The 24,292-nt window shown below is 38.3% G+C and overlaps 1 protein-coding gene across 2 annotated transcripts in view; it reads right to left on the bottom strand.

Annotated features, from left to right (window-relative positions):
* Nucleotides 1-7,404: 7,404 nt before the first annotated feature.
* Nucleotides 7,405-24,292, bottom strand: part of PAFAH1B1 (platelet activating factor acetylhydrolase 1b regulatory subunit 1) — a 76,202-nt gene continuing 59,314 nt past the window's right edge. For both annotated transcript variants that reach the window (XM_060646960.3, XM_060646961.2), the window contains exons 6-11: nucleotides 19,090-19,258; nucleotides 16,575-16,677; nucleotides 15,591-15,819; nucleotides 12,193-12,294; nucleotides 8,471-8,627; nucleotides 7,405-7,589 (exon numbers count right to left, since the gene is read on the bottom strand). In XM_060646960.3, the coding sequence (XP_060502943.1) occupies nucleotides 7,516-7,589; nucleotides 8,471-8,627; nucleotides 12,193-12,294; nucleotides 15,591-15,819; nucleotides 16,575-16,677; nucleotides 19,090-19,258 (834 nt within the window). In that variant the 3' untranslated portion in view covers nucleotides 7,405-7,515. The remainder of the gene's footprint in view (nucleotides 7,590-8,470; nucleotides 8,628-12,192; nucleotides 12,295-15,590; nucleotides 15,820-16,574; nucleotides 16,678-19,089; nucleotides 19,259-24,292) is intronic.

The raw sequence follows: 24,292 nt of genomic DNA on the forward strand, positions 1-24,292 counted from the left end.
TTTTCCTGAGCCAACTGAAGACATTCTTGACCTTGAGGTGTTTTTAAATTTTTTTAATACGTTTTATTTTGAGAGAGAGCAAAACAGTGCAAGTAGGGGAGAGACAGGGGAGAGGACAGAGAATCCCAGGCAGGGTCCACGCTGTCAACACAGAGCCCGATGTGGGGCTCGAACTCACAAAAATCATGAGATCACGACCTGAGCCTAGGTCAAGAGTCGGACGCTTAACCAACTGAGCCACCCAGGCGCCTCCGACCTTGAAATTTTCTAAGCAATGCCATCGAGTCACCATTGATGCTTGATGTTTGCTTGCTCCCCACACCCCCCCACCACTTTCCTTGACAGTCTCAAGGTCGTGTTCTGAACATTCCTTCCTATAGCCTTTATCCTGTGAACACCAGCCATGTGTTCCATGGCACTTCTCGAATGGGGGCATCGTCTTGGAAACCTGAGGAATGGATCGGGTTTAATTACCACTGTACCTACCAGTCACCTGAGAGGCCTGTTTTCATGGTTGATCCCTCACGTGTATTAGTGCTGTCTGCTACCTTTTGACAACCCAGATGACAAGGGACTGTTTAAAGGAAACAAAAGCCTCTAAATGTGAAATCCACCCTTTTACCTTATCTTAGTTGGCAGATTATAATTTTAAAAAAAAAAAAAGGGTGAAGAATGGTGTCCAGAAAGGGTTAGCGTGAGAACTAGCATTTTGGGTCCTGGTCTGTGTTGATGGGCAGCTGTTCAGGATCTGAAATTAATTTGTATGAGCCACAACTCCCCTCTCTCAAGGATGCCATGCTAGCCTTTTGCTTTCCAAAACTCTGTATTTGGGTTTTTTAACATATGCATGTTACTTTTCCAAGTTAAATATCTTAAAAAACAAAAACAAAAAAACTATTATCACCAAATTAAGCTTTTAAGATTGTATCATCTGTCTCCACTCCTGCCCTCCAAACTGCCATTGTGAAATGAGTATTGGGAAGAACTTGGACTTCACCGAGGAATTCCTATATATCCTGAAGCTGAGAATAAGCGGATTTCCACATTCCTGCTGCCAGAGTCTAAACTGTCAAATCAAACAAGGCAGGCATAATCAGGACACCTACAGAGAACAAGTGGCCCTCCTCAGATGCAAACTGAAATACCCCCACTAAATAGGCAAACCCATTGCTTAGAAAAGACACTAAAAAAATAACACCGAGATGCAGACCATGCAGGACCCAATTATCCTAATAAAGTCACCTCATATAGAATGGCTTAGGAGCTTTCCTTTTTTTAAAAAAAAAAATCTTTCATGTTTATTTTTGAGAAGGAGAGAATGGGTAGGGGAGGGGCAGAGAGAGAGAAACCCAAGCAGGCTTCAAGCTGCCAGCACAGAGCCCAACACGAGACTCGAGCTTGTGACCTGAGCTGAAACCCAGAGTCAGATGCTTAACCGACTGAGGCACCCAGGCGCCCCAGGAGTTTTTCCTAAATTACAAGCGTAAGCAAGGATAATCCTTGCTTACCGATTCCCAAGCTCCACCCTTTCCTAATGGCCCTCCCACATGGTGCCAGTGGTAGAGGGCCTCAGGGATGGGATGAGGGTCATTCCTGCATTACTGAAGGTTAACAAGTTGAATGAAAGATGTCACAAGGTCCTTACACTTAGCTAATAAGATGCTTAACACGGGCAGAACCAGATAAAGGAAAGAACATGTGCATTTGGGTTTGAGTCTCAACTCTAGATTAGCTTAATACCCTTGCTCTATGTCCTCACCTCAAGTGAACCTGTTTTCTTGCCCATAGAAATGTACTACTGTCCACCAGCAGGGAGAATAAGTGTGTTGAAAATAAGGGTGTTGGCACCTAAGAAGCATTCAAAATGTTAGGCTATTTTCCCTCCCCTAGTCCCTCCACCTCCACTTTTTGTCTGGGGCAGAGAATCCCAAGCAGGCTCTGCACCATCAGCACTTGGGGTTTGAACCCACAACTGTGAGATCATGACCTGAGCCGAAATCGAGTCGGACGCTTAACCGACTGAGCCACCCAGGTGCCCCTGCGCTTTTATTTTTAAATTTTTTAAAGTCTATACCCAACATGGAGCTGGAACTCACGACCGCAAGAGTCAGTCACATGCTTCTCCAACTGAGCCAGCCCCTCCACTTTTATTGAAAGGCTAGCAACCCAAGTAGGAACGATCATACAGAATATTCACAAAGGCAAAACTCCACGTGTCAAAGTGATGGCGATCAAGAATTCACATCATAGCTGTGGGGCCACTCGTCCCAATTTCTTATTCAAGGAGAAGTTGCTTGAATTAGTGGTTTTCAAGCTTGAACCTGCATCAGAATCATTTGGGTGGCTGGTTAAAACAGATTTTTCAGATAGATGTTTCAGATAGAGTATGTCTGAGCTGGAGCTCAAGAGCTTGCATTTCTAATGAGTTCCCAAGTGCTGCTGCTGGCCTGCTGGGAAACACTGAGAGTCATTTTCCTAGAGAATTCTGGTAGGTCTCTCAGCAGTAAAAAATTGCACGCAAACCAAAGCCGAAACAGCGACAGAGCTGCCACATCTAGGATGCAGCACCATTTCTCCACCAAGTCTTCCATTTCCTATCCCTCATCCTACCTCGGGGACACACCCAACCATGAATATTGGAAGCTTGATGTGATAGACCAGTGAGTTAGTTTTGAATAGCTACCTGCATTTCAGAATCATGACACTACAGCTAGGATTCCCTACCCCTAGGGAGAGTGGTCAGGCTCACCTTCTGCATCTTGAGCTGGGGGTAAAGAGGAACCCTGCGGGGAAAGGGAAAAGCTGCAAAAGCCAGAAAACTCGAACTAAGCAAATTACTTTTGTTGCTCTTGGCCCAGCTCCCCATGTGGGGGTGGGGAGGTAGGGGAGAGGCTACTCCCAACAGAAGGCAAGAAAACAACCGGGCTGGAAGAGCCACATCATTCAACTTGTCCTTAATATATGAAAAAGGCTGGAGACTTCATGGCCACTACAGGTGCCGAGCGGTAGTAGGGGATGGAAGGTAGGTCATAGGCAACATGTATAAAGCAGAGGGAAAGCCATGGGGCATCTGGGGCAAGAGTGAAGAGGATTTTGACATTTCAACCCAAGTTTAAAATACTTAGAATCTTCCAAGAATCCAGGGCCACTGGCCAGAACAAGAGGCTCATTCATTAACAGAACAAAGGGGACAGGACCCTTATCTCTGGGCCCTGACCACAAGAGGGGCAAGTCTTCTTGGGGGGAGATTTTTTTTGCGGCTTACAACAGGTCATTCCTGGCATCATCAGCTCTCCGGTGCCTGGGCAGATGAGTCCCTGTCGGAAAGGGCTGCTGGAGGGGAGGGTGGTGCCTCAGAGAACAGTCTGAGCTCTGCAAGTCCACCACCATGGCAAGAGCTCCTGCAGCCACCACTCCTCGCTCCTGATCTCCTAATAAGGTGAAGGAAGCAGACAGTAAAGGCAGTGCCACCGCTGCCCTAGAGAAAAAGACTTCCATCAAGGCCCTGCCACCAATTTGCATCTGACTCTACGACAGGTGTTGAACACAGCCCCATCTCCAATGAGGACTCCACTAAAAAGCTTTAAGTCTCTGCACAGGGACACCAAAAAAAAAAAAAAAAAAAAAAAAAAAAAAAAATCACATCTAGTTTTATAGGCATTTAATAGTTTACCAATTGGTACAATAGGATTTTTTAATATGCAGAAAACATGAATAAATTTTGTTTTACACAGTCTGAGAGCAACAAATCTTACTGTAAAACACAAGAGCAATATTATATACATTCCTTTACTGATTTTTTTTTTAATTGTGTCAATATCTTCAGTTAACTCTTACAATCTGGGAACTGTTTTCTCCAATCACCACCACCTCTGCAACATTCATATGAAATCAATGCTTGCCTTCATGTCAGTGTCAGATCAACTTCTAACTCGAAGATTTTGTGTTTGTTTCTATCATCTTCAGAGTGAGCTTTAGGGATGCCTGAAGGATAGGCAGGACAAGAAAGCAGCTACTTACATGATATAGTGGAAAGATAAAAAGGCCAGTCCAGTCCAGTTGTGACTTGTAAATCCAGCTTGCCCTCCCCCCCCCCCACTGAAAAGAAAAAAAACAAAACAAAACAAAAAAACCCCAAAAACCTTTTTCACCAATTTTGTACATGTTGCTTCTCTACCAGGAGATTCTTCTTTGCATCATCTAGATTAATTAACACATTGGACTTATATACAGCTGGACAGAAAGAGTAACCATTTTAAGTGCCTTTTCCTTCCAACAATTTTAACTTCAGTTGCTTAAGGATTATCAAGCCACCACTGTCAACAAAACAAAATATCCTTTACTTTTAAATAGTTTTTCTTTAAGTGAATTTAAAAGAAAACTATTTAATGCGTGATTTTACCTGGAAGTTCACACAGAAACAGAAAGAGGCAAACAGGAGAGCAGGGCACTGACAGTAAGGAGACTGGGCTTGGTGATCTAGAGCCAAAGCTTCCGAAGACTACAGCGAGCGCTCCACAGCCTGGACGACTTGCTAACACTAGTGATTTTTAGAGCAGTGCTCTGGGCACACCATTGGTCACACCACACACAGACAAAACAGGACGGTCTTAGTCTCCTAAAGTGCAAGATGCCATGTCAAAAAGCAACTATTCTCCAAGCAACGTCTAAACCACAGTTTCTGTGGCTGGCACTTCCAAGAGTGCAGCTAGGACTTCTTGGGCACATTATATCAGGGTGGCACTGGAATGTCTTTTCACACACACAAAGTCAAATAATCATCTGAGGATGCAATTCTACCAGCTTTTTATTTCTTAAATTAAGTGACCAATTTGATTGAGAAAGTGACAAAGCAGCAGTGAACCTCTAAACCAGTTAATAAATTCCTCTACTTACAATCCAAACCAGTAACCTCATCATTGTACTTATCCCAGGCAAGGCACAGGGTTAGACAGCAGACAGAGAAAACGGAGGAAACAGGAAGAAAGGGCATCAACAGGGCAGCGTCAAACGACAGTGCAGGAAACCGCTGCACATCCGATTCCGGATTATGGATGGATCCACTCTCCCCCGCCCCCCTTCATTATTCAAACAGGGCTCGTTACATTTGGATCCAGTTGAGGACCATCCCTGAGATTCAATGTTTGCTGCTTCTTAAACGGAGGATGTCTGGTAACTCAACTAAGCAGCAGGCTGTGGCAATCTCCCAAGTAAGGATAACTTTGTTTACAGAGTAATATTGTTTCTCCTCCTTTGTCAATGAAAGTCACTGTGTGCTGCAGGGGGGAAAACCCAGTGGACAGCAGCTTTGTTTCCTCCTAAATCGGTACCATTTTTTTCCTTTATTGTTCGTATCTATGAGTGATTTCTAGATGTTGTGGCTTACCCTTAAACAATTCGTGTTGCTACATGCTAAAAATGAATTAAAATACAAGACATTTATACATGTACAAACAAATGTTAAGATGCACCATTTCTATGTATTTATATTTCTTAAAATAGGACAGGAAATAGCAGCAAACGAGAACAAAGATATCTTCCATAGCATTTGTAGAAAAATCCAGTCAGAACAGCTAAAAAGAAACAAACAAACAAAAAAGACTTCTCAATGTGAGCAGGGTTGTGAGGCAATATTGTCCTGAAAGTTATTCTACTGTATGTAAGGAATTAGCTTAAGTTGTAATTTTTGTCTTCAAAAGTAGCCATTAGTTCTCAAAACACTTTTCCTTCCAGAGACGTCTCTCAGGAATTATTAAAAACAAAGCAAACAAACAAAAAGACACAAGTTAGACGTAAAGCTGCTTCTAGTAAACGTAAGGCCTAGTCTCTGTGTGTGTATCTACAGGACATTAACTCTAACCCTTTGTCTTTTTCAAGAACCAAATTTCCATTAAATACTAAAAGGGACATTTTAAAAATCACATTACGCAAATGAATAAAATGCAATTCAGAGTAAGTTTCTTTGTTAAACTGTCTTGTTATTTCACTGTTCTGTTAACTTTTCAAATGACCTTTAAAAAAAAGCTGTTGGTTAGCTAAGCAATAGAATTATTTAATAATCTGCAATGAAATATTGTTTCCAAAGTCATAGATAAAAATTCTCTTAAGCCTACTTGTAGTAACTTTGGATCACAATATACAATATATCAAGGATGCATAAAATGCTGAACAGCCAAATGGGGCGGGGGGTGCTTTTCCTTTTAGCTGGGAACAATTCCCACAGAGTCAGACCTAGTTTTCAGAAGCATTAGGATCAAAAAGGGTTTGTTCTAAAGCATGGTACTCCACGGCAAAATTTATTCTACTTGTACATTTTAGCACTTCTTCGAAAGCCCAGGATCCAAGGATATGGAGGTTGTATGTGTGTGATATACATATACAGACTTATCCACTTACAGATAGGCCCATATAACATTTATATATAAACAAAAGGTGAAAACACAGTACATTTTTATGCATGCTCCATTAAACCCTGTCTTGTTTTCAACTTGTAAGTTAAAGACAGTTCAAATCAGTATCAGATTTGTGTTGAAGAACAAACTGCTGTATTTCTCCCACTCCCTTCAGATGGGCAAACATAACCTTTTCCGTATTTGTCATTATGTAATGCACATTGCACATCCCTAAAGAACATCGAAAACAAATAGTGATTTGTACCATGACACACTCAACGGGAAGATTAAATTCTACTTGGGAGTCACGTCACTGCACAGTCTAACAGCATGGAGAAGACAACTACAAGTGTGTCTAGTGTGAAAAATAGAAGCTTAGAGAATTACAGTGTTTTTCAACCTGTTTACAAAGCATTAGGACCCAAATGAAAGAAATGATTTGCTATTAGCTGCTGAGATTTTTCTTATTTGAGATTTACAGTCATTTCCGTACATAAATATACCACTAGCCTCTGCCTGATAGGCTGCCAAAACAAATGTGTCCTATTGATTTGGCAAATGTGTCATGACAAAAATTCCAATGTGTAATCCCCATTAATTACATAGATGGTTCAGAAGATTTTGAATTGTAGCCTTATCATCTAACATCCTTAAAGAAGATTTATTAAGCACACTTAAGTGATGTTACATAGATACACATTTCAGAAAAAGCCCTAATAATCACCACTTTTCCCCAAATGAGGCCATCAAGTCAGGCACCAACAGATAGCAGAAAGAAAAACAGGAATTAATAATCCAACATAAAATGACACTGTCAACTATTCAGTTTAGTGCCCTAGTTCAATTTATTCAACTTCTGCCTTCTTAGGCCTGGTGTGACCAATGCCAGCCCAGGTTTTTAAACCCTATGGTACTTCTAGACAACGTATGTAAATTTACAGTATACAATTTGGATTCACCATGCATGAATACTTTGTGTGTAACATTTAATAAGCTCAATCTACATCCAGAATAATTTACATGAAAGGACAATATTTATTTAAACAGAGCTCAATGGGGTAACCATGGTATCATCAGAGTGCATCCAGAGGAAAAATGGGAGGAGGGGCCAAATGAGACTCAATCAACGGCACTCCCACACCTTTACTGTTTGATCTACACTGCCAGTAACCACATATGGTGCCGTCTTATGGAAATCTGAAAGAAAAAGAAAAGGCTTATTTTAAACGCAGATAAAATTTTTAACAAGCCACAAAATAAGCAAGTCCAAGTGCCAGGAATGCTCATTTTTTTCTATACACACCCACACATATACCCCTGGGTTAGCGAAGCTGAGGCTTAATGATTAAATCCTGTATTAACACTTCAATAAAAATACCTACGCCCATTACCCCCATCCCAACTAAGGCTGAATGTTTCACTTGAATCTAACAACAAGGGTAGCTCTAATGTATCTACTTACTTAACTTACTATGTTCCAGGCTTAGTACTAATGCATTATATTCATGTTTAATTCTTTTAACAATCCTATGAGGTAGGCATTGGTCCTATTCTACTGAGGCTTTATTTTTATCATTAGATCCATCATACCCTGGGTGTATTATATTTTTAATGTATTCACTATCTTATATTCTAGATTTAGGTCTAGATGACACTGAGGCTGTTTATTAGACTTAATTCAGTGAGTCCCCAGTACATGAGAGTATAAACCTGCCGGAGGGAAAAAGGCTGAGTAAGATTTCCTTTGAGAAACTTACAAACTAGTAGGGGAAGAAAATTACCCATCAGAGTGGTTAGTAAGCATCCTCTTCACAATCCTAGTTTCCAAAACCAATGTTGTGCAATGGAGAAAGTAATTTTTTTTTTTATTATAAGGCTGATGATGGAAAGAGAGAGTTAAGGAAAGGAGAATTTAAAACAAATAGTAGGAATCCACAAAGTTTTTAAACTGTCTTCTCTAGTCTGTCCTGAAAGCACAGGTCATTTCTTACCTGGAAAATTCCTCATGATTACATAAAACTGTTTGTGTCTCGCACTCCAAAATCTACTTGTTAAGAAATCTCCTTACTCGTACATACCCAAGGAGGTAACAAAGTGTTCATGCGCATTGAGGGTCTTCATGCATCGCTTGTTCTTGTAATCCCACACACGGAGGGTCTTGTCATCAGCACAACTCAAAATAAACTTTCCCCCAGAATGGAACAGAACTCCACGTACCCAGTTATCATGACCCACCTTAAAAACAAAAGGTGTTCAACTTAATAAAGGGATAAAATATTTAAACGGCATCTAAGAAAATAGTTCAGTCATTACTCAAAGCAGTGAAGCTACATGTACCCAAAACATCAGTGCCAAAAAAGAACCCCACATCCCCCCAAAAAAGTGTAGGGAATTTTTCTAGATTAAAGGAAACTGGAAACTAATAAGGCATGACCAGTAAATATTATGTGTGATGCTTGACTGGCTCCTGGGTGGTGGCTACAATACAGTTATAAAGGGCACTAGTGGATAACTAGAGAAAATGTGAATATGTAGTATGAATGGTAAGTTTCTTTTCTTTTTTTTAATCATGTTTTTAATGTCTACGCCCAATGTGGGTCTCAAACTCATGACCCCAAGATCAAGAGTCATGTGCTCTACCGACTGCGTCGGTCAGGCACCCCAATGTTAAGTTTCTTGAGTATAATCAAGAAACTTAAGAATAAAGGTGTTATTCTTTATTCTTAGGAGATATATGTTAAAATATTTGGAGCCAAATATATATCCACCATATTCCTCTACATAGAAATTTAAGACAATGGCTTGGTGCTGAACAGTCCAACAGGGTAGCCATTTAGTCACATGTAGTTTTTAAAATATAAACTAAAATATTAATACTATCAGCAATTGAGTCCTTAGTCTCATTACCCACATTTCAAGAGCTCAACAGCTGCATGTGGCTAGTAGCTATAATGATGGATAGTACAGATACAGAACATCATCACAGAGAGTTCTACTGGACAACCCTAGACTAAAAAAAGAAAACTTGGTAGGGGCGCCTAGGTGATTCAGTCAATGGTCTATGTGTCTGACTTCGGCTCAGGTCATGATCTCATGGTTCATGAGTTTGAGTTCCACATTGGGCTCTGTGCTGACAGCTCGGAGCCTGGAGCCTGCTTTGGATTCTCTCTCTTTCAAAAATAAATAAACATTTTAAAAAAAGCAGGTGGGGGGTTGGGGGGAGGGGCATCTGGGTGGCTCAGTCAGTTAAGTGGCCAACTTCACAGCTCAGGTCATGATTTCGCACTCTGAGTTTGAGCCCCACACCAGGCTCTGTGCTGATAGCTCAGAGCCTGGAGCCTGCTTCAGATTCTGTGTCTCCCTCTCTCTCTGCCCCTCCCCTGCCTGTACTCCATCTCCCTCTCAAACATAAAAAAAATTACTTTAAAAAAAAAAAAGAAAAGAGGGGCACCTGGATGGTTCAGTTAGTTAAGTTTCTGACATTGCCCAGGTCATGATCTCACGGTTGGTGAGTTTGAGCCCTGCATTGGGCTCTCTACTGTCAGCACAGAGTCCGCTTCAGATCCTTTGTCTCCTTCTCTCTCTGCCCCTACCCTGCTTGCTCTCTCTCTCAAAATAAGTAAATAATTAAACAAACTTGGTAGGTTTTATTAGGTATGACAGAGCTGTATATGGGTGACTTTTATTTTCTTCTTTTAGCTTTTCTGTATATTTCTAAGTTTTCTATAATGTAAATAACCATACTGCTTTTATAAAAGAACCCAAGGGGAGTTTATAAAAAAAAAAATAAAAAGAAAGAAGAAAGAAAAACAAAAAAAGACAGATGACCAACGTAACATATTCTTTGACCAGGGTGCCTGGATGGCTCAGTCGGGTAAGCATCCAACTCTTGGTTTCAGCCCAGGTCATGAGATCACAGTTCGTGGGATCCAGCCCCACATCAGGCTCTGCACGGACAGTGTGGAGCCTGCTTGAGATTCTTCCACTCTCTCTGTGCCCTTGCCCTGCACCCACTTTCTCTCAAAATAGACTTAAATAAATAAATAAAATACTTTGTTCTACTGTAGTGACCTATAAAAGTCACCAATGACGAGAGGTAGAAGTCTCAACAAAAGTACAAAAATCTATTTAAAACAATTTTTTTTAATGTTTATTTATTTTTGAGGGAGAGAGAGAGAGACAGTGTCAGCAGGGGAGGGACAGAGAGAGAGAGAGAGAGAGAGAGAGAGAGAGGTACAGAATCAGAAGCAGGCTCTGAGCTGTCAGCACAAAGCCTGATGCAGGGCTCAAACTCATGAACTGAGAGATCGTGACCTGAGTCAAAGTTGGATGGTTAACTGACTGAGCCACCCAGGCGCCCCAATACAAAATGTATTTTAAAAGTAAAATACAAAATCACATTTCCATGGCTACACCAAAATAAAGCAGTAAAAAGTACTATCCTTCAGGTGAAAAACAGGAGCCAGAAACCTCGGGAAAAATTAAGGTGACCTCTGTTCTTACAGGGGAGGAGAGCACATGCTTTCCTTCTTTTCTTTAAGATTTTATTTTAAATATTCTTTTTTGAAAGAGAGTCAGAGAGAGAGGGAGACAGAGGATTCGAAATGGGTTCTGTGCTGACAGCAGAGAACCTGACGCGGGCTCAAATTCACAAATCGTGAGATCATGACCTGGGCCAAAGTCAGACACTCAAAGTCAGACCAAGGCACCCAGGTGCCCCTAAGATTTTATTTTTAAGCAGTCTCTACACCCAAATGTGGGTCCCAAACACATAATCCTGAGATCAAGAGCCGCATGCTCTACCGACTGAGCCAGCCAGGTAGCTCTGCAGATCACCTTTTTAAATAGTGATACAGTGTATCTGAACTCAGCTCAGAATACTGTTAGAGGAGAGTTTAATTTTCTAATCAATTCTTGATGATACTTCCAAAGTGTCTACCATATCTTACAGAGACCATCACTTCAAGGTATGGTTAGTACCTAAAACGTCTCTAAAACAAACGGATGCCAAATTACAAAAATTGTTAATTAACAAAAATTGTTAATGCCCACAGATCCCCTTATTGCTCCCTTAGGCAAATAAAAATGCCCACAATCTTGTACTATCATTTATATATCCTAATATTAAATTCTGGTGCTCCTGAAAATGAAATCAACATTTCTAAGCCGTAAAGCTAGGTAACAACATTAACGTCATAATGGTAAAATAAAACAAATAAAGAAGAACAAATATGTCAATAAGATTCATATTAAAATTAAATACAGTGAAATACAGAATCAAACACTTTAAAAAATGAATGGGTCTGTAATAATACTATTTTTCCCCATAGGAGATATAGAATTTTTAAAGATAAAGTGAGCTAGGATCTCCCTCCTAGCATTAATGGCTTTGTAGATCCTTTTTATAACATGACATTCTACAGGAGTAATTTTCTTTTATCTTTTTAAGTGTTTATTTCTGAAAGAAAGAGTGCAAGTGGGGAAGGAGCAGAGAGAGGGACCGAGGATCCGAAGCAGAGAGCCTGATGCGGGACTCAAACTCATGAGATGTGAGATCATGACCTGAGCCAAAGTTGGAAGCTTAACCTACTGAACCATCCAAGCATCCCTACAGGAATAACTTTCATTTCACTGTTAACAATGGAATTACAAAAGTTTAAGAAAAATTATCTTTATAAAGAAGTTATTTTAAAGCCTGGACTAATTCAGATTATTTAGTAAGATATCACAAGGCATCTAACCCCCCAAAATATAAACACAGTAAGCTTCAAAAGAAGCAGTTAATATTATGCAAACTTACTAGGGTCATAAGGCACATGCCAGTACTGACGTCCCACATCTTAATAGTCTTGTCTCTGGATCCAGACAGTAAGAATGGCCCAGGCTTGCCACTTTTTTTAGTCTATAGAAAACATACAAAAATTAAGTTTCCCATGTAAGAGGTTAAGTGAAGACTTTAGACGACTTCTAACAATGATCTATATTTTCAATTTTACAGAAATGCAATTTTGGGAGACAAATAAATATTGTGTATGTTTACTATACACAATTTGATACTGAGATACATATACATGGTAAAATGATCATCATAATCAGGTTAGTTAACATATCCATTGCCTCGTATAACCATCCCCCACTTTAGAGCTACCCTTTTAGCAAATTTCACGTATATACAACACAGTATTGTTAACTATAGTCACCAAGCTGTACAATTAGATCTCCAGGACTTACTCATTTTATTTTCCTCTATCGAAATACACAAGTCTTTTTTGACATATGTAGGCTACACAGGAAGGACCCAGATAATATGAAAATAGAAAATCTCCATTTAGGTTAAGACTCAGTTTCTATAACACTAACAGATGATAAATTTATTGCTCAAGACTTCTGGAATCAAGAAAAAAATTGAAAACTAATTCAGTCTTTATATAACATCCAAGCCAGAATCAACTTTATGACATGGTAAGTAACCACCACCAGAGGGCAGTAAAAAGAATTTGAAAATGCAACCAAACAGCCAGCCAAAATTTAAGAGATTACTACAGAAGTTTCATTTCAGAAAACTAATTTTGGGGGGTGAAGGGTGGGGGTAGGGGAAGAAGATTCTTTTCATTCATTTATTAAAATATAATTAAAATATCCACGATAGGACTGTCTCTATAAAAAAGGAACATGGTCAATTTTGGCTCATATAATTTATTCAAAGAAACAACAGTCTGTAATTTATTAAGTTATTAATCATAAATAATGAAATCATGAAAAGTAAAAATTAAGAACCATGACGAAATATAAAACTCCTGAGTAGAAAGCCCAAAAGACTCCACCAAAAAATTTCTAGAACTGATAAGCAAATTCAGTAAAGTTGCAGGATACCAAAAAAAAAAAAAAAAAAAAAAAAAAAAAGTACAGAAATCTGTTGCATTTCTAAAAGCCAATAATGAAGCAACAGAAAGACAAATTAAGAAAACAATCCCATTTACAATGGCACCAAAAAATAGTAAGATACCTAGGAATAAACCTAACCAAAGAGGTGAAAGATCTGTACTCTGAAAACCAGAAAACAGTGGTGAAAGAAATTGAAGACAACACAAAGAAATGGAATGACATTCCATGTTCACGGACTGAGCACATATTGTTAAAATGTCTAAAAAGACCCCAAACAGCCAAAGCAATCCCGAAAAAGAACAGCAAAGCTGGGGAGGCATCACAATTCCAGACTTCAAGTTTTATCACAAAGTTGTAGTAAGCAAAACACTATGGTACTGGCACAAAAATAGACATATAGATCAATGGAAAAGAATAGAAAATCCAGAAACAAACCCACAATTATATGGTCAATTAATCTCTGACAAAGCTGGAAAGAATATCCAAAGGGAAATATAGTCTCTTCAACAAATGGTGTTGGGAAAACTGGACAGCAGCATGCAAAAGAATGAAACTGGGCCACTTTCTTACACCACACACAAAAATAAATTCAAAATGGATTAAAGACCTAAATATAAGATCTGAAATCATAAAAATCCTAGAAGAAAACATAGGCAGTAGTTTCTCTGACACTGGCTGTATCACCTTTTTTCTTTTAAATAGGTCCCCTGAGGCAAAGAAAAAGAAACAAAAGCAAAAATAAATTACTGGGACTATATCAAAATAAAAAGCTCCTGCACAGCAAAGGAAACAATAAAACAAAAAGGCAACCTACCGAATGGGAGAAGGTATCTGCAAAATGACATATCTGATACAGAGTTAGTACCCCCAAAATATAAAGAACTTCTATAACTCAACACCCAAAAAAAAAAAATCCAGTTAAAAAATGAGGTGACATGAACAGACACTTCTCCAAAGACATACAGTTGGCCAACACATGTATGAAAAGATGCTCACCATCACTATCATTAGGGAAATGCAAATCAAAACTACAATGAGGTATCCCCTCACACCTGTCAGAATGGCTAAAATAAAAGACACAAGAAACAACAGGTGTTGGCGAGGACATAGAGAAAGGGGAACCCTCTTGCACTATTGGTGGGAATGCAAACTGGTGCAGCCACTCTGGAAAACAGTATGGAAGTTCCTCAAAAAGTATAAAATAGAACGGCTTATGATCCAGTAATTGTAAATTGTACTACTGGGTATTTACCCAAAGAATAGAAAGAAAAGAAAAGAAGAGAAGAGAAAAGAAAAAAGAAAGAAGGAAGAAAGAAAGAAAAGGAAAGAAAGAAAGAAAGAAAGAAAGAAAGAAAGAAAGAAAGAAAGAGAAAGAAAGAAAGAAAAAAAAGAAAGAAAGAAAAAAAAATTCCACTAATTCAAAGGGACATACATGCACCCTTACAGCAGCATTGTTTATAATAGCCAAGCTATGGAAGCAACCCAAGTGTACATCAACTGATGAATGGATAAAGAAGATATATATACATACATACACACACAATGGAATATTATTCATCCACAAAAAAGAATGAAATCTTGCCATTTGCAATGACATGGATGGAGCTAGAGAGTATAATACTAAGTGAAATAAGTCAGAGAAAAACAAATATCGTAAGATTTCACTTGCATGTGGAATTTAAATGAGCAAAGGAGGGGAAAAAAGAGAGCAACAAACCAAGAAACAGATTCTTAACTATAGAGAACAAACTGATGGTTACCAGACGGGAGATGGGTGGAGGATGGGTGATTCAAATAAAAACTTAAAACACACAAATAAATAAAACTCCAGACAGATTCAGCTAATGCTTCTAGTGATCAAGAGTATCAAGAGGCCTTCATATGAAATAATTCTGTTTAAAATAAATATTTAAATACTGAACTGCATTCCACCATAAATTTATAAATAATCACGCTCATTAAAGAAGGCTATTCTTCTAAAAGATAACTTTTAACTTCTCCCATAAGTTTTATTTTGCACCAGTTGCTATACTCTTACAACAATGGCATTTCTTATAAATTTAATGACCACTTTTACTCTTCAGGCGGGTCCACCATCCCCAGCCCAAATCACAGGTCAGCTGACAGCAATAATAATCACTAGTTAAAAAATATAAACATTTCTGCAAGTTCGAAAGAGTAAAGAGTTTCAAGATTCAGAATTCTGGGATACAGATTTTTCAATGCATTAACTGCCCTGAAACTGAGAATCAGAAGTTATCTAAGATTCTGATACCAGCAATCAAATCATGAAATGATATATAAATCACATACCTCAGATCCTGTTGCTTCAGAGATGGAAGAATATGAGCTTTCTGGAGCCCAGGAAATACATTCTACCACATGCTCATGTTCTCGAAGCTCAGCCTTGCATTCCTTTGTTGCTACGACCCATACGCGCACGGTCTGATCATTTGAACAGCTGGCTATCAGAGTGCCATCCTGATTTGGCCGCACCATACGTACCCATTCTCTGTGTCCTGTGAATGTCTTCACACAGTAGCTGTCAAAACAAATAATAATCTACATCATGAATGGCAATCACTGGGATACTTCCCAGGAGCAATATAAAACTAGCTACGTACGTACTGGAATAAAGAGGACGGCACCATGTTAGGGTAATCATATGTGAGTCAGCACAATAAATGTACATTCATGGTTAATGAAAGATGGGGACAGGCCGGAAAATCAAACATCAGTCAAAATAAGCTGATGGAAGTATCATTAAGGAGCTAACCAATCAACACATTCTAGAAGGTAAAATATAGAGAGAAATAAAATCTTCTAAAACTAAACACACACAATAAACCTAACAAAAATATTTATAGCTTTGTTGAGACAAAGGCATACTCTACTAATCTGGGTAAAACTACTTAGTAGTAGGTTAAGATTTTATTATAACAATCATGTGTGATTCTAAGCACAACCAAATTAAGCCTAACAGGGGCCTACCTGCACAAATGTTATTTACATTTTATTTCAACCCATAGAGAAATCACCTAAAAGAAGACCACAGAGATAATAAGCCATTGCATAGAAAATGGCTCTCGAGGACATGAATTTTTTTTTTTTTTTTTTTAATAATTTCTCTATTCCTTTTTGGGAAACATTTAGAGATTCAAACCTCATTTTACAGTATATAACACAACCAGCACCATAACTATTTTGGGTTAAAGTCAAAATAACTGGTTCAGAACACATTTTGTTTGGTTGTTTAATATCTCTTTAGCTGACACCATTTCAACCAAATCTACTTACCCAGTTTGCACCTCCCACATTTTTATAGTTTTATCCCTTGAGGCAGACACTATATGATCTCCATTGGGCATGATGGCTACTGAAGAGACATTGTGGTCATGGCCTAAAACATAACACAGCAATGTATTAAGTGATCTATAGCATAATTAAATCTCAGTTTACCATGAGATTTCACCATGGGATTTCAAATACCACAGCAACTTTAAATACACTGGGTTTTAATAAATTTGATAAGAAACTTTGGATTTACACACAAAAAAGTTTAGGAATTAGCAACTTAATAAAATAATCCACAATGAAATAGCAGCTAGCTATTAAAATAATAGCTTATTAAAATAATCCACAATGAAAAGCAGCTAGCTCAATTTAGGACCACAAAACTGTTTTAACATCAGTGTCATTAGCATTTGGATGTATTAATATGCTGAATGTTTATATATGAACAGTAGAAAAACACAAAAATTTCCATGGTTGATATCCTAAGATATAAATTGGAGATAAGATTTACAGAGCTAAACAGAAGAATAAGAAAAATGGAGATTTGGTTTCATATTTAAATTTTTTAAAAATGTTTTTATTTATTTTTGAGACAGAAAGAGAGCATGAGCAGGGGAGGGGCACAGAGAGAGGGAGACACAAATTCCGAAGCAGGCTCCACGCTCTGAGCTGTCAGCACAGAGCCTGATGCAGGGCTCGAACTCCCAGACTGTGAGATCACGACCTGAGCCAAAGGTGGACACTTAACCAACTAAGCCACCCAGGTGCCCCACATTTGGTTCCATATTTAAAACAGTGGTCCAAGGCATCTGGGTGGCCTAGTCGGTTAAGTGTTTGACTCTTAATTTTGGCTCAGGTCATGATCTCATGGTTCGTGGGATTGAGCCTTATGATGGGCTCCTCTCTCCCTCTCTCTCTGCCCCTCCTCCACTCACTCTCTCTTCTCCCTCAAAATAGGTAAACATTTCCCAAAAAAATAGTGTTTGAAAAATTTTGTTGTTGATGTTAATGGGGGTAAAAAAGAAATGCATTATTCTATATGCATTATTCCTAATTAGTTATCCTTTGTGGAAAAAGCCCTAGAGAATCCTCATAAATATCATTATTTTAAGGAACATATACAATGGTTAGAAAGAACTCTTTTTTTTTTTTTTTTTTTTTAATGTTTATTTATTTTTGAGAGAGACAGAGTGCTAGCAGGGGATGAGCAGAGAGAGACGGAGACACGGAATCTGAAGCAGGCTCCAGGCTCTGAGCTGTCAGCACAAAGCCCCACGCGGGGCTTAAACTCACAAAGTATGAGATCATGACCTGAGCCAAAGTCAGATGTTTAACTGACTGAGCCACTCAGGCACCCCAAGAACTCTTCTTAAAAAAAAATTGTTTTTGAGTATAGTTGACACATAATGTTACATTAGTTTCAGTTGAGAAGTTTATACATTATGCTATGTTCATCACAAGCGTAGCTGCCATCTGTCACTATACATTATTACAGTGTCTTTAACTATATTCCTCATACTGTGCCTTTTATTCCCTTGACTTACTCATTCCGTAACAGGAGGCCTCTATCTCCTACTTTCCTTCTTCATTAAGTCAGAGCAACAAGACACAGGCTACTTAAAGAAACATAAACACTAGTTTTTAGGAAAGGATTCAACAGAATTCCTTTAACTGGTAAGCTTCCCCATTTAATTTGGGGGGAAACACACCCTTCAAATTACACTTCCTATGTAAACACATAGCTTACATCACTGAATTATCTATTAAAAAAAAAACCAAAAACTTTTATTACCAACACAGAATGTATTCCTTATACAAAATCCAAACGTTCAAATTTTATCATGGTCAACGAAACAACAAAAATCCTTATTTAGTGAGCACCCCTTATGTGCCAGATACTAAACCAAGATGATTTATGTATATGATCTCATTTTATCCTCACAACAATCCTATGACAGGTATTATTACCTCTACCTTGCATATGAAAGAAGCTGAAATTTCCCAATGCCACAAGTAAACAAGTAGGGATCTGAACCCAGATATCTGATTCTAAAGCCCATGTTCTTCCCACAAAGCCCAAGTGCCTCAGAGAATAGTCTCTATGACAAGAACCAGGAAAGCAAGCTCACATTCTACAGTGTATGTACAACATTATAAAGTGAGCAAGAAATGCTAGGTTCCAGCTTTTACTGTATCTACTTTCTATGAACTTGTTTCCCAGGTGAGAAAACAAAAAGCAAAACAAAAAATTCCCCAATAACTTCATTTTTCTTATCCAAAAATATTCCTGAAAGCGAATTAAGTATTTTATATAAACCACTAAGAGATACTTAAAACCTTATAATTGAAACAACTCTCAACTACTGTGGTTTATCCACGGGCTACACATCATATGCTCTTCCACTGATACAATTAAGAATCGAATGCAGGGAACCCGCACACTATTAGAAAACAATATTCTTTTCTCTGGAATGTCACATTACAAATCACTATCAAAATATTATCCTCTACCCCTTACCGTGCATGGTTCTGATGCATTCAAAGCCCTGAAAATCCCATAGTTTAATGGTCATATCTGCAGAACAGGAAGCCAGAAGCTTGCCACTGTGGTCAAACGAAATATCCTGTACAGAGTCTGTATGCCCCTTAAGGGTTCGCTCAAAATCTCCAGTCTCATAATCCCACACCTGTCAAATAATCAGAAAGTTAGTTAACATCAACCCATCCCTTCTTTCTTGTTTCACATTAGCACTCAGCAGGCCAGTATGAGCAAGTGACAAAGGGTAACTATCTTAGAAATAGCAATCTTCAAGTGTAAATTGGTCTTTTCTCTATAGAGAAACTGAAGTTGTAATTACTAAAACACACTTCTAGTACATCATCTATCATATACCTAATAATACTAGCAGGTAGGTATATAAAGCCAAAAGACAAAGTCCATTCCCAGTCTGACAGGAGACAACAGCCATGTAAACAAATAAATTTAAGGAGTTAAGTTCTGGGGGGTGGTATTCAGGGACAATAAAAAGTGTTCAATTCTTTTTTTTTTTTTTAATGTGTATTTATTTTTGAGAGAGACAGTGCAAGTGAGGGAGGGGTCAGGACAGAGCCCAACATGGGGCTCAAACTCCAACAACGAGATCATGACCTGAGCTGACACTGGACGCTTAACTGACTGAGCCACCTAGGTGCCCCAAGATTGCTCAATTCTAATACACAGCAGAACTCAGACATCTAAGAGGCAAAGGAAAGACTTCACAAGATGTTACTGCCAATGAATAAGTAAATTAACAAACGCATTACGTCATTTTGATGCAAAAATGGGAAGCCACTGCCACATCTTTTAAAGTTAGTTTTTTCTAAGATAATGGAAATAATGAGCTATCAAGAATAAGTATTAGAAACAGACCTCAAGAACATACTAAACTTTCATTCTGGTGGCCAAATGTAGTCAATCTTTACCCAACACCAATTACATGCTCTAAAATCAAATGATTGATTCCATTCTTCCTATAATTTATCATTAAACCTATTATGGGTTCAAATTTATCAGTAGTAGGATATATACCAACCAATTTAAAGAAACTTAGAAAATGCATTTTGAAACCTTGGAAACAATCTATCCAACATTAGGGGAATGGCCAAGCAGATACAAGATTTGCAATTATAAGGAACTTATGACACACACATAATATAATAAAGTAAAAAAGAATACAAAAACCTCACCTAAGAAAAACCATCTTCTAAAACCCATTTCTTTTACAGAAAAATGTACATACTCTTCTTAATATAAACAGAGTTTTTGATCATATATTCAAGTACTTCTACACAGAAATGACTTCTAATTTTGCACATATTTTGTTACATTCATCCTTAAGTATTTTGGGGTTTTTTTGATGCGACTGTGTGACATTTTCAATTTTTAATTTTCAAATTATTCATTGCTACTTTATAGATATACAATTACCACTTGAATATTAACCCTGCATCCAGTGATTCTGTTAAATTCAGCCATAGTTCTAAGTAGCTTTTTTGTAGATTCTTTGGGTTTTCTACATAGAAGATCATGTTGTCTACAAATAAACAGTTTCATTTCTTCCTTCCCGATCTGTATGGTTTTTATTTTTCTTCCTTACTGTGCTGGCAAGGCACTCTTGTACAAACATGAATATAAGTGTGTTTGACACTGAACACCCTGGCCTTGGTTCCCAATAAGGGAGGGAGCATTCAGTTTTCCACCAATCCTGCACTCTGGGATAAACCCTACTTGGGTCATATTAATTAACCTTTTTATAAATCGCTGGATTTAACTTGTAATTTGTTAAGGATTTTGCATATGTGTTCATGAATGATACTATACTGGTCAATAATTTTTTTTGTAAGATTTTTGTCCCATTTAGTTTAATTTTGACACTAAGAAATCAGTGAATACCTGACATGCTAAAAATAAATAAGGTGGGATCAGTTAACTTTCCTTCCATGCATTTGTCAAATAACACTAGAGCATTTTCTCTAAAATAAATATATCCAGAAAATGAACTGGGTCTCTTCATAAATGGTGAGCAAACAAGGCATTTTAGTTATAGTTTGTAAATATCAAGAATTAGTAAGAATTAATTTTATTTTTCCTTTACTTGATATTTACCTTTTGTATGATCACAAAATAAATGCTCATGATAAACCATTTATAATGTACTTACATAAAGGCAATAAAAAATATCCATTATCCTACCCAAGGCATGGTTTTTCCATTCTTTCTACGTTATTTTTAAGCATAATGACGGTGTTGTACTTCATTACCCCATTTTCCCTTTGCTTCTCACCATGAGGATTTTTCCATACAATTAAAAACTTGACAAACATCTTTTTTTTTTAAGATTTAAAAAAAAAATTTTTTTTTTTAATGTTTATTTATTTTTGAGACAGAGAGAAACAGAGCATGAGCAGGGGAGGGGCAGAGAGAGAGGGAGACACAGAATCTGAAGCAGGCTCCAGGCTCTGAGCTGTTAGCACAGAGCCCGATGCGGTGCTCGAACTCACGAACTGTGAGATCATGACCTGAGCCGAAGTCGGACGCTTAACCGACTGAGCCACCCAGGCGCCCCTTAAGATTTTATTTTTAAGTAATCTCTACACCAATGTGGGGCTCAAACGCACAACCCCAAGATCCAGAGTCGCAGGCTCCGCCTAATGAGCCAGCCAGGCACTGCACCCCCACTTTTGGGGCAAACACCTTTTTTAAAGGAATTCCTGTTGCTGGCTAAAAATTTTCATTATCACAGAAAACATTCTGTAAGCGAAAATCTGGTGAAAAAGAATTTTGGGTCAAAAAATATAAACTTAAAAAAAAAAGTATCAACTTTTTAGGGGTGCCTAGGTAGGTCCAGTCAGCTGAATGTGCAACTCTCAATCTCGGGATTGGACCCCATGTTGGGTGTGGAGATTACTTAAAAATGAAATTAAAGGAAATAAATAAATAAATGACCTTTCAGAAACTTAAATGATGAAATTAAAAATACTATTATGAATTATTCCAAATATCTATCCTCCATTTTCCCTAAAGTTTAAAGGTTGGTGATGTAAATGAATTACTCTGAAACAAAAACAGAAACAAACAACAAGAAAAAAACCCCCCAAAAAAAGCCCACACCAAACCTGTTGTGTTTACCAAATGTACAAGGGACTTAATATAAGATTTTTTTTTTTTTTAATGTTAATTTATTTTTGAGAGAGACAGAGATAGAATGCGAGTGGGTTAGGGACACAGAGAGAGAGAGAGAGAGACAGAAGCAGAAGCAGGCTTCAGGCTCTGAGCTGTCAGCACAGAGCCCGACGTGGGGCTTAAACTCACGGACCACGAGATCATGACCTGAGCCGAAGCCAGACACCCAACCGACTGAGCCACTCAGGCACCCCTAATAATAGATTTTTGTTGGGGTGTCTGGGTGGCTCAGTTGGTTGAGCATCTGACTCTCAATTTCGGCTCAGGTCATGATCTCATGGTCCTGAGATCAAGCCCCTAGTCGGGCTCTACACTGGGTGTGGAACCTGTTTAAGATTCTCTCTCCCTCTCCCTCTGCCCTTCCCCCATGCACTTGCATGATCCCTCTCTCTCTCTCTCTCTCTCTCTCAAAACTAAACATTAAAAAAAAAAAAGCACCCTAAAACTTCCATTTGTAAATTTTATTTTTTTAAGTAGGCTCCACACTCAACATGGGGCTTGAACTCAGGACCCTGAGATCAAGAGTCACACATTATACAGAGCCTGAGCCAGCCAGGCACCCCAATTTGTAACAGGTTCATTCAATATATATATATATATTTTTAATGTTTACTTATTTTTTAAAAAGAGAGAGCATGAGTGGGGGAGGGGCAGAGAGAGAGGGAGACACAGAATCCGAAGCAGGCTCTAGGCTCTGAGCTGTCAACACAGAGCCCGACGTGGGGCTCGAACTCACAGACCGCGAGATCATGACCTGAGCTGAAGTCGGACACTCAACCGACTGAGCCACCCAGGCGCCCCTCAATAGATGTATTTTAAGATGGCACGTTAACAATTTTGTTTATACTTTTATACCACTGATACAAAATTCACCCTTACGCCTCATGACAGCAGTATAGTTTTATAGTACACAAGACTATCATGAAATCAGTAATTTAAATTCATGTCTACTTATATTGGAAAAATACCCAATTGGTCACTGTATTAAGTATTTTCAGCCTACACCATATACATGTGATTTTAAGACTCTTTTCCAGTTACTCTGCCGTCTACTGCATGGATCACCAACCCACAGGATGGAAGGAAGCCACTGATTTAGAAACTAAAGCAACCACATAAGGAAAACATAAAACAATGTTTAATTTGAAGAACAAATTAAGTATAGTCACGTTTAAGTCATTCCTGTATTTTATGCTGGGCTGCTGCTAAGTGACATATGTCTAGTCTTAACAAACTGATACTCGTTAAAAAAAAAAAACAAAAAACACAAAACCTGATACTCATGTTTTCTTAGTTATACCTCTATAAATGAAACTTCTTAAAATCTAGAACTTAATCTGAAATAAGCCTTAAAACAGAGAAATCTACAGGCCCCTGAGTGACTCAGTCAGTTGAGTGTCTGACTCTTGATTTTGGCTCAGGTCGTGATCTCACCATCTGTGGGAATGAGCCCCGTGTCAGACTCTGCACTGACAGCACAGGACCTGCTTGGACTTCTCTCTCCCTCTACCCCGCTTCCGTGCTCTCTCTCTCCAAAATAAACAAATAAAATTAAATGAACGAATAAATTAATTTACCCAAACCTTTCAACTATATTTTACTTAGCTTTCTGCAGATAGTTTATACAACTGTCACTGCACTACGTCTGAATCAAAGGGAATTATAAAAACAACCTTTTTCTGGACAAAAAGATAAAACATTAGGAGCACTTGTGTGACTCAGTCGTTAAGTGGCCAAGTCTTGATTTTAGCTCAGGTAATGATCTCACCGCTCATGAGTTTGAGCCCTGCATTGGGCTCTGTGCTGACACTGTGTAGTCTACTTGGGCTTCTCTGTCTCCCTTACTCTCTGACCCTCCCTCTCTCTCAAAAATAAATAAAAGACATTAAAAAAAATTAGTACCAACACTGGATTAAAAAAAAAAAAAAAAAAAAGAACACTGAAATGTGTACACTTCCTGTAAAAAAAAATAGAAAAATGAGAGAAATATATAACTTAC

The sequence above is a fragment of the Panthera onca genome, chromosome E1, assembly GCF_046562875.1.
Source record: "Panthera onca isolate mPanOnc1 chromosome E1, mPanOnc1 haplotype 2, whole genome shotgun sequence".
NCBI classification, from domain to species: Eukaryota; Metazoa; Chordata; class Mammalia; order Carnivora; family Felidae; genus Panthera; species Panthera onca.